General features: G+C 40.4%; 1 protein-coding gene across 4 annotated transcripts in view; it reads left to right on the top strand.

Moving 5' to 3' along the window:
- DIS3L2 (DIS3 like 3'-5' exoribonuclease 2) overlaps window positions 1–12024 on the top strand; it is a 366019-nt gene that overhangs the window by 275447 nt on the left and 78548 nt on the right. For all 4 annotated transcript variants that reach the window (XM_073675255.1, XM_073675258.1, XM_073675259.1 and 1 more), the window contains one exon: window positions 8907–8986. In XM_073675255.1, coding sequence (XP_073531356.1) covers window positions 8907–8986 — 80 coding nt within the window. The remainder of the gene's footprint in view (window positions 1–8906; window positions 8987–12024) is intronic.

The following is a 12024-nucleotide window of genomic DNA, read 5'->3' as shown; positions in this document are numbered from 1 at the left end:
CAAATGAGAATAAAGATGATCCTTCTACAATGTGACAGCCCTTGAGATATTTGTAAACGGCTATTAAGTCTCCTTTCAGTCTTCTTTTTTGCAAACTAAACATTCCCAAATCCTGTAACCGTTCCTCATAGGACATGGTTTGCAGACCGGTCACCATTCTGGTCGCTCTTCTCTGACCTTGCTCCAGTTTGTCAATGTCTTTTTTAAAATTTGGTGCCCAAAACTGGACCCAGTATTCCAGATGAGGTCTGACCAAAGAGGAGTAAAGTGCGATAATGGCTTCACGTGATCTACACTGTATGCTTCTGTTAATACATGCCAGAATTGTATTTGCCTTTTTTGCTGCTGCATCACACTGTTGACTCATGTTCAGTCTATGATCTATTAGTATACCTACTGTATTTTTCGGACCATAAGACGCACCTAGGTTTTAGAGGAGGAAAATAAAAAATAAAAATTTAAGCAAAAAATGTGGTCATGATGCACTTTTAAGGGGGAGGGGGTCTTCTGCTGACACTGGTATAGGGGTAATGTCCCCCAATTCTGACAATATCCCCCATCCTGGTATATATGCCACCCCCTTCCTTTTATACGTGGTCCCCATCCTGGTATGCCTGGCATCCCTCCATCCTGGTATGCATGGAACCCCTCCATCCTGGTATGCATGGCACCCCTCATCCCTATCCTGGTATGCATGGCACCCCTCATCCCTATCCTGGTATGCATGGCACCCCTCATCCCTATCCTGGCATGCGTGGCGCCCCTCATCCCTATCCTGGCATGCGTGGCGCCCCTCATCCCTATCCTGGTATGCGTGGCGCCCCTCATCCCTATCCTGGTATGCGTGGCGCCCCTCATCCCTATCCTGGTATGCGTGGCGCCCCTCATCCCTGTCCTGGTATGCATTGCGCCCCTCATCCCTGTCCTGGTATGCATGGCGCCCCTCATCCCTGTCCTGGTATGCATGGCGCCCCTCATCCCTGTCCTGGTATGCATGGCGCCCCTCATCCCTGTCCTGGTATGCATGGCGCCCCTCATCCTTAGCCTAGTATGCATGGTCCCCCTAATCCCCATCATGCTGCACATAAAAAAAAATAAACACCCCTCACCTTTCTTCTCTTCTCCAGCGCTGCATCCTGTCTGCCTGCACTGATCTCTCCATGTGAACCGCGCATGATGTCACTGCCATGCGCGGCTCACAAGGAGAGATCAGCTGCCGGAAGTCACTGCTCCCCACGCCAGGACTGTGTGCGCGGGGAGAAGTGACTTCACTCTCCTTCATAGCCGGCACACAGCGGAGCCGCGCTGAGGCTTATTAAAGGGCATGAATATTCACCCCCTCCCCATGCCCATGGGTGTGGAGAGAGGTTGAATATTCATACCCTTTAACAGCGGGCACAGGTTATTCCGGCAGGAGCCGCAGCGCGGCTACACGGTGTGCTGCTATTAAGGAGCATGAATATTCAGACTATAAGACGCACCCTCCATTTTCCTCCAAAATTTTGGAGGAAAAAAGTGCGTCTAATAGTCTGAAAAATACGGTAAGTCTTTTTCACATGTACTGTTGCTTAGCTCTATTCCTCCCTTTTGTATATACTTTTTTCATTTTTATTGCCCAGATGTAGTACTTTGCATTTTTCCCGGTTAAAAACCATTCTGTTAGTTGCTGCCCACTGCTCCAGTTTATTTTAGGTCTTTTTGAATCCTCTGTTCTGTCTGACGTAAGTGATATTGAACATCAATCTTTTTGCCATACTTCATATATGCAATTTGTGTGGCAAATTTTGCTGCAGTGTTTTTTACCTTTAAAAAAAAATGTAAAAATAAATCAAAGCTAATTGATCCATATTGAGGTCACTACAAAGGAGAGATGAGCAGCAGTCTTTCCTTCATAGTTTTTTTTCTGTGTTTTGCTTGAGAAATCTGCCACAAATTCTGCACGTGTGATTCCAACAAGTAGGAAAATACGAGCTGCAAAATCATGGCTGGTCCAGGCAGCTTTTTCAATTTTCCTTTCTCTACTACTGTTCAGCTCTGCCAAAAGGTAATATTGCCTTCCTGCTCAATTGTTGACCGCACATCAACAGCTTCAGCCAGTATAAACACAGACCAATAGAACTATGGGCCAACAATGCTAGAGTGCTTAAGGATTAAAATTGTGTGTATTCTTTTATGCCATCCAGGCAAAAGGCTTTTTATATATATATATATATATATATATATATATATATATATATATATATATATATATATATATATATATATATATATATATATATATATATATATATATATATATATATATATATATATATATATATATATATATATATATATATATCCCAGAAAATCCTTTTGAGGTCATAGTAGTTTGTTGTTTACAGCATTTTAGATGAATGATAATTTTATTTAGTGGGATTTAGATTTTGAGCTCTCAAAGTTGATTTTCAAACTTCCAATTCTTTCCAGTCCTATTCAATATATTCAGTACTTACGAAATGTTGATATTAAACTGTTGATTCTATGATTGCCCCAAATTAGGCAAATGATGACTGGTTGGCTGAGAAAATATGTTATTAGGATTTCTCATCACCTGTGCTTAAAGTTGTTGGGTCAAGTGTCACCTATCAAAGCAGTCTAGGGTGGAAACATTGTTAGTAGTTGAGGAGCTGGGAGGATTGTGGTTTGTTGTTTTAGCTTCCTTTATTACTGGAAATATCACTGGCTTCACAGTAGGAGATATGTAGATGTATGACTTTTTTTTGTAAAGTTTCCCTTGAAATGGCAGATTTTTTTTTTCTTTTATGAATTTGGAGAAGGCTTAACTCATGAAATTTCTCGACTTCATTCTGGTTTGTACTGATTATAGCATGCAACTTGAAAGGCTTTCTATACCTATTGTACAACAGAAAGTGCTTTTACTGCCAAATATCTACAATTTCTTTCAAAGTGTAAATTGTTTCCACTATTTTAACTAGTGTCCAGAGAGATGAACACCCCGAATGCCTCTACCACAATGTGTAGTCTCTTTAGAGGATTGAAAATCGATATTTCTGATTTTAAGTGAAGATGTGTGGCGGTCTACTTGATTCTGTTCCCCTGGCCAAAGCAAGCACTCTAGGTTCACACTCTACAGTTTATCAAGAGGTGAACCAACTCCCAGGCCTTTATGGTGTCAGTGATGGATGAGAACAGCTTTAAACCAAATGAACATCAAAGCTTAGAAGTTGCCTGCTGGATGTAGAAAATGTGGAGGTTACAAATAGATGCATGGTTCCTTCCCACTAAGTGACCCATCATCCAATGGCATCTTCTGTGTTTGTACACATCGAAGTGAGAGGAAGCCTCCTGCTGTTACTTAGAAAACCGGGAACACAAAGGCACTTTTGGGAAGTTGCCCTGCAGTTTCAATACTGCTTCTCACACCCTGTCCACAGAACATCTAAATCCCATTTACAGAGGTGAAGTTCTCAAAGCCTGAAAATGGGACATATTGGGAGGGTTTGGGGGAGCCAGGGTTCCGACACAATGGACCATTGGCAGTCTTTTCCTCTGAATACCAGAGCCCATGGCAAATCGTTTTAAAGGTGACCCCATGAGCATTAACACTTATTGTGTTTGCGTGGTTTTGTGCTGCGTGAGTGATGTTCTCTATTGTGATTCAGTCATGCAGATTGCAATGATCAGACTTTAGCCTTCCCCACTTGTCAACCGAGAGGCGACAAGGCACTTTTTATACTGCCTAATGAATTTTTATGATCTCTTTTTCTTAAGGTAAAGTAATGTACCATGAGTATCTGCTTGTTTATTTTGTAACAAATCTGGCGTCCCAGCATAATGTTGTCCTAAGATGCATTTTGCACCTTGTTTTCTCACATTAGTTTTTTTGATCCACAAGTGGCAGTATTAATAGTAACGTTTGTCCTTAAAAGAGAATTTCTGCTCTAAAAAAAGTTAGAATATGGGAAACTAGATGTTAGTCTACTAAACGTGCATTTGTTTTTTTCCCCATTTCCTTTCCAAACAGATCAACTGTGAAGCAACTTGTGCTCAGTGGTGCTTGATGAATATGATAAATGTCTAATCAGAATATGGCAGAGCCCAGCTCTTTGGTCTTTAGGAAGTTGAGACTTGTGTTCATTGTGTTGAGATTCCTTCTTTCCATATGGTGAATCAGTATGTTACATCTTGTAAAGCAACAATCATTGTACTGTAGTCTTCATTAAATTATTTTGTGGTCTGCTTTGTCTGAAATTCTGAGAAGTCTAACATGTAGAATAATAGAAAATAAACGTTCCACTAAGATGTTAATCTTTCAGCTGATGTGTGGAATTGAAAACCGTTTCTCCACAAAATTACGGATATGTATTTAGATTTATGAAAACCATCCCTAGCTTTCTGGGAGAGTCCCCTGTTTTGGGGTATTACACTGATGACTGTGTAAGTATAGAAGCCCAACCCTGGAATTCATTCTAGTATTTGCAACTCCAAATTTAGTTTTTGTATATAGGTTAGTTTCATCAATATATACGGTAGTTAAAGAAATTTAAATGGCAAAAATGAATTAAAATAATGCTGTACTTGTACAATTACTATTTTATAATAGGATATTGGGAAACTGATGGGTGTTCTGATCAGATACTGGGTTTTGTAATGACAAACTGTACATGAAAACCTGACAGCTCTTAGTCGGGCTTCAATGGACAGACTTTGTGCAAGCCAAATCCATTCAACAGTCAGAGGATAGTTGCTTAGCTGGTCAAAACAAGTAAGGTCAGGTACAAGACAAAATCTGGGGACAGATGAGGTCAGGCAGGTGGCCAAGGTCAGAGGCAGAATCATCTGGCTGGAGGAAGCTTAAGTCTAACCAAGGCCAGCAACAGGTATAAAACAAGAAGGCTTAGATAGAGAATTGGGAGAATCAAACTGGATTTATTATATACTTATAAATGTCAATTTCTATCCGACTTCTGGGAGTTTAAATAGGAAGTGGTGCTGCCCTATAGACCACAGCAGGGAGCTGATTACACCTGCTGACTAGCTATTCTGCTGGAAAACACATTCCCTGGTTGGGTGGCACCACAAGTCACAGCCACACCAATAACATTTTGACTGGATGGCGCCTGCGTTGCCTAGTGATGCTAACTTCTCAAATGCTAGCATTGTCAGCATATGTCATTAGAGCATGACCAGAGAAGAATGTAACCGGGTTGCTTGTAATGCAAAAAAAAAATCCCTAGTTCTCCTTTGTGGATCAAGACTACACTTGCAAGATGACAAAATGGAAGTTAGGTGGATTTTATAACTAAAAGAGTAAAAAAGTTAATTACCCTTAAAGTGTTAAATAATTTTTTTTTTCAATATATAAATGAAATTGGGGGAAAAAATACAGACCAAAGAATTTAAAAATATTTGCAAATATTTAGTTAAATGCAAATTTTATGATGACTCCCCTTCAGAAATATCTGTGAATGGTGCTTGGACCCCACTGAGTGTTGTCATGAATTCTTCGTGTGATTATGACAAATTGCCAAAAGACAAAAAATCCCTAACTAAAGACTGTTAAAATATAACTTTTAATATAACTATTAAGGGAATATAAATCTAAAATTTGCATGAATCAGTATGTTCCAGGACACTCAGGTATAATACCCATTATTCTTATTTACATCATTGTAATCACAACTTGATTGAATATCCCATTAACAATCTCCTTTTTCTGGTATCAGGACAGTTGGTGCGGCAGCAGCTACACTGTCCTAAATAACTGTATGTACCATACACATCTGACCAACGCTATTAAAATGCAATCTTCCCCAAAGGGGAATACATGCGGTGTATAACGTTCTGCTATAATGCTGTTTTCCTTCCTTACCTGTGAACTACAAAACAGAGATCTATGTGCATAGCTAAAATTACATAATCCATTTATCATCTTGTATATTTAGCCTTTGGCTACTTAGATAATTTTTTATATGCTATTTACATAGTCAATTAGTGTAAGAGGAAGGATGCTGAAAGGAAAGTTTCCTGCTTTACTTACATGCAAATATTTTAACCTAGTTACAGTCTTCCTGTAATCCCAGTCATCTGTGCCAACCAATTCTGACTGGTGATATAACTGGGAGGACCAAACGTATTGTTGATCTCTCTTGAAACATTCCTATTTTGCAACTATAAATTCACCTTCCTTCAATCCTTACTAAAAAGGTTCCATTGCATAATGGTAAGAGAAACATGCTTATTGTTATGTAATAGAATAAGTGACTATTGCAACAATGTAAGGACCCTTTGTAGAGGCCTGCATTTACAGCTCATGCAGCCTATTTAGATGGGATCATAACTGGAGAATGATCGTTCATAAGAATGGTATAGAAATTATTGGGAAAACTTATCGCTGGTCACCTGACAGACTTGAAAGGCTCCATTGATACATCTGTGAAAAATGCGGATCCAAGTGATATCTGAGACTCAAACTTCTATTCTGATGTGTGTTTGTGGATCAGACTCGACCAAACAATTGAGTGGGGATCTGTGAAACATGGATGCAAATCGGAATGCTTTTATTTTGCTTCTTTGTCACTTGTATCTGTTGCTTAGTGATAAATTTGAATAAAATGTGACCGTCCAAGGGCCTTTTCATATTTTGTTTTTGGCTTCGCAACAAACCCACTTCTGGAAACAGAAAACAGGTGGCCACATGGCTGCAACTAGGATGACACCTGACATCCAACAAAACAATCCATTTACTGTGGATGGTAGAATTCCCATGGATGTGTGACTGTAGCCTTATAAATATACCACAGAGTAGATGGAGTCAAAGCCAAAATAATAAAAAAAATGTCTTATTATAATGTAAATTATAATGTAAAAGGGTCAACCCGCCACATATAGTTTGTGGTTTTTTTTGTTGGTTATTATTTACAATCGCCTCCCCTGATGAAGCTGCTCGTGTAGTGGTGATACGCGTGGGGCTCTTGGTTGCTTGCTTACCCCCCAGGTATAGCTCATGGCTCACCTTCTGGTTCAGTTATACCATTTTCTGACCTTCTACTGATGCTTCATCTGATCAGTAGCGTTTGCCATACTTATTATATGACCGCACCAATGTTCTATTTTTTGTGTCAGCAGCATATCTATATATGTTTTGCCAATACCTTTATTTAGGTCAATCTGTGCTGTTTATCTTCTTTTCATATATGACACTATAGGGTGTCGTTGTCATAATAGACTATTATATACATTGTCTTTGGCTTGCATACATGAGGGTTTTCCATATCATGATTTGCTATGGTTTTCGATATATATTGAAGCATTCATGTTTTAAGTGTTTTTATTATATTGTGGTGGTGTTTACATGGTCTTTGTCTAATAAATATTGATTTATAGTGATCCCTCTCTATGCAGCAGTGAATGGAGTGCGCGTGTTTGCAGTGTCAGGAGCAATTAAAGGGCTAGCGGGCCGAGTTTCCCCATCCCTGCTGTAAAGTAACTCTTAAGGCAACCGATCCAGATATCCCTGCCACCTTCAGTGCAGTTTTTATAAGCTAGACAGCAGCAGTGATCGGTCTCCCAGACAACAAACCGTGAAGTGTCAATATCTCAAGAATTCTGTAAATTGTAATAAACCGTAAATTGCAAACTTGCTTGTTTTTACAAACTGTCTCAATCTGTGACGATGGAAATAACCCTTTATTTGTTCCCCCCTCCACTGGTCATGTTATAATCTGTACAATACACTACTGCCTTAATTGTGATTGGCTGCTGTGCATAAAGTCTGTCAGAAGAAGCAGAAGAGCAGCAGTCTGAACAGTGAAACAGAAGGTGCATCTCAGGCTACCTTGTACATACTGCTGCAAAACTGAAGTTACAGCTCACTTCTGTGTCCAAACTGCTTTTCATTGCTTACCTTCTCATTCCCTCATGATCCTCTCTAATTTTTTAAAACCTGAGAAATGCTTTTAGAAAGAATTATACTTAGTTTTTAAAATATATTTATTTTTTATTAGTAGCTTGAACATTAAATTAATGTAAACAAGGCAAAAGTCTGCTTCCTCGAAGTTACCCTCAACTCTGCCCTCTCCTTCAAACTCATCCTTCACATGGACTACAGCAATATCCTTCTCTGTGGCCTCCCAGCTAACATTCTTGCACCTCTCCAATCCATCATTAACTCTGCTGCCACCTCTCTCCACTCTATCTCTCTGCTTTCTCCCCACTGAAAATCCCTTCATTGGCTCCCAATTTCCCAACATATCCAGTTGAAACTGCTAACACTGACCTACAAAGCCGTCCATAATCTGTCTCCTCCATATATCTCCGAACTAATCTCCCGATATCTTCCAATACACAACCTCTGGTCCTCCTAGGAACACCTCCTCCACACTCATACGTTCCTCACTCAATCACCTCAAAGTTTTCTTCCGGGTGTCCCCCATCCTCTGGAATTCTGTGCCACACTCTGGCTTTCAAGTTCCGTCAGAAGGTTCAATCTCTTCAGGAAGGCTTACAGCCTGCAATTACCCTGCTGCCACCTCACCACCACCAAAGCTGCCACAATCCTCTAACCTACTGTCTCCTTCCCCAATCCTATAGACTGCAAGCCCGCTAGGGCAGAGCCCTCTCCTTTTTGTACCAGTCTGTCATTGTTAGTTTGTTCACCATCTTTTATATTTGTATATTTTATTTAACCCCTTCTCATTTACCGCACCATGGAATCAATGGTGCTCTCGAAATAAGAATAAATAATAATAATGTAAACTTATATGATGGTATAACTGTTTATAAGCATTATCATTGTGTGGCCAAATCGCTAGTGCTCTAGCATGATTTAGCTAGGCCATAGTAGATGATGAAAGACCTTCTGGAATAAATCCTTACTAATATTTTACGTCTATCTTTCACAGCTTAAACTTTCCTTCACATTAGACAAAGAGAGTGGGATGCCTCAAGGCTGTTACATCTATAATTACAGAGACAGCAACAAGTAAGTAAATAATGTAGGTGGGAATTGGGACAAGTCGCTCTTGTTGATGTGATTGCACTGCTGGTGCTTCAGTGTACTGCTGTATGCTTGAGAAAATAACTTGTGAAATGCACTGTATAAGCAATTTTTAGTTTTTTTCACTTAAAGCGCACCTGTCAGCAGGATTGTGCTCAGTAAACTACATACACTGTCAGGTGGGTGACATTAAACTGATTAAAATGAATAACTAACAAACATAGTAGCACTCTGCAATGCTAAGTATGCAAACATGAAATTTGAATACTACTGCTCTAGAAAATAGAAATAAATGAAAAATCTTAGCGCATAAATTGGCCAATTCATGTGAACCTGGTACCCATGTTAAGGTGTTTCTCCTTATACCAGGAACCTGCCTGTTTTTTTCTGTTTACTGATTAAAATGATACCTTGGTTGATGAAATCCGTCCTGTGGTTCTTGTGTAATCTTTACTTTCAATTTGCAGATAATGATATACTCGTGCTTTGGGGCGGCCTTTAACTTTTTTTTTATCCCACTCTTTCAAGAGCCATACAAACTCCTAAAGAAATTCTTTGTGGGGTGGTATGGAGAGAAAAAAAATGTAATTTAGCCATTGATGTTCTGATTTAGTTTTTAAAGCTTTCACTGTGCTTTAATAAATGACTTTTATTCTGCAAGTTAATGTGATTATACAAAATATATAGCTTTCTTATGCTTTTGCTGCTTTTTATAGAGAATAACAAAAACTAAATAAAAAAATAAATAAAAAAATGGTTTGTGTTGAAATATTTTGAGACTCTAAACATACAGCATTTTCTAGTGGTAGAGCTGTGAATTTTTTTGTTTATTTTACTGGTATTATTTTCTAGTACCGCCAATTTTTTTTTTTGCTTTTTACTCTATTTTTAGGGAGAGGCGACATGACTAAAGTGGCAATTTTGGCATTTTTATGGCATTCCCCATGTGGGATGAGCAGTGTCACATTTTTTAAGTTTAAACCTTTAATAGATGTGGCAATACTGAACATGTGGGATAAGAGTATAACTTTCTAGCATGTGAATAGTTTACATGAAAACTGTTAGTCATATTTGTTGTTTTAGAATCATGTAAATATTCATGATAAATGCATTGATTTCATGGGCAAAACTAAACCTATATAGAATCTTTAACTTTTTTTATTCCTTTCCATAGCAGTGTGATGTAATAAACAAAGTATCCCTAGTGGCTATGTACATACTGCCCGGTATTGAAGGGGTTACTTTGTGTAAGTGAAGTGTGCATTACATGATGTGTTGTGTCTTGTCATTCTCAAAGGCGGGGGGTGTATATGCGTGCTATCACGATTGTGTAGTGTTATGGCAATGAAGTCATGTCCATTAATCTTTTTATCTGAACAGTTATTGGTGAAATAAGATGTATCCTAGGTTTCTCCCAGCCTTAAATCTCCAGGTGGTTTCTTTGCTGCACATGGAATGGAAAATGAGCTTTCTTATTCAAGTCGCTTTATTTTGTCATCTACTTGAACTCTAAAGATACAAACCAGGTGTGGACGATGATGAGCTGACAATCTGTAGCTTTTGTACTGGCTGTGATTAGTTTTATTGAATGTGAATGAAAGCCAAACTAGTGAGTATTTTGAAGATGGATATTACAGTATGTACTTTTGGGGCATAGTTCATGCTGTTATTTTGATTGGGAACCGGTCACCAGAAATAACGCTATTAACCTGCAGATATGCGGTTAATCTGCAGGTTTAACAGTGTTATGCTGCCCGGCGCCTGCACATAGCCGAATGCTGCGGGGTGAAAATTAACTTTATCCTCTCCGCCAGCATTTGGTTTTAGTCATGGGGCCCTGACTGACAACCGGCCTCAATGCAGAGGGAGTGCAAATAGGGCCAGAGGCACGGGTACAGCGGCCGCTGTATATTCTCAGAGCGATGACTGAACCGGTGTCGCCCCTGCCCCCATGACTGAAGCCGAATGCTGGCGGGGAGAATAAAGTTCATTTTCCAGTACATCCGTCAGGATAGCACACATGGAGGTAGTCCTTCCTTGACCTATGACGGGACAGGATCACAGAGAGGTTAAAAGGCCCCTTCCACCTCCAGTGTTTTTTACTGTCCCTTGCAGGACAGACGCAGGAGAGGAATGCTCATTAGCGTGAAGATTACCTGGGAGCTCAGGGGGATCGGAGGGAATCTATCTCTGCCCTTCCCTCTGTGAAGAGGCTCCGGACTGATACCTCACTGGGTGGGGGTCCCTCAGCCAGGTCAGTAGAGCGGGAAGTGGCTCCTGGCTTTGCCGCTTCAGTCAGTGGGCTCTCGGCATCAAGCTGCATGTGCTCCAAGGTGGAGCTTCGTTTACGGACTCAGGGGGATCAGGTGGTCTCGGCCTTCCCTTCCCTCTGACAAGAAGTCCTGGGCTGATACTTTTCTGGGAGAGGTCCCTCAGCCAGCAGCCATCCTGTGCAGCAGTCGCGGTGTGACGCCGCTTCCCTCCATGATGGGCTCTTGGCATTACCAGCTCCCCCTGTTGTTCTATTCGGTGTGGAGCCAGCACAGGTAAGTGCACGGGACTAGGCCTCTGGTCAGTTACTAGCATCATGCCTTATGCCAAAGCTGGGCCTAGAGCCCCAGGTGCTAAAGTTTGACTTCAGTTAGCCGCATGTCATGGCTGCACAGGTCCTCATGATTGTGTTTCACAGTTTGACTTATGCCAAGCATGTTTGTGTCTCTGTATGGTGGTGGAATAAACACATGCTTCACTGTTGTCTGCAGACCAGTATCAGTCTAAAGGACACATTGTCTCCATGAAGTCTACCCTCCAGCTGCGCCTCATTAAAGTGGCTTCAGGTGTGGCTAGTCTGACAATTGAGGTGTACTACTCATATAGGAGGTCTATTATTTAATTACTCTCCTGATTGAAAGAGTCTAGTCTCTTATTTAGCGCCTTCAAACACTGCTCTAGTCTGTGCTCTGTAGTGCCTCGGTGCTTATTGGTACATCATTATGCCTTATGGTACATCGTAGTGCCTCATT

Source organism: Phyllobates terribilis, unplaced genomic scaffold (genome assembly GCF_046119375.1).
Source record: "Phyllobates terribilis strain yellow unplaced genomic scaffold, ASM4611937v1 Scaffold_3__8_contigs__length_932513732, whole genome shotgun sequence".
Classification (NCBI taxonomy): Eukaryota; Metazoa; Chordata; class Amphibia; order Anura; family Dendrobatidae; genus Phyllobates; species Phyllobates terribilis.
This window is presented reverse-complemented; position numbering and strand designations above follow the sequence as displayed.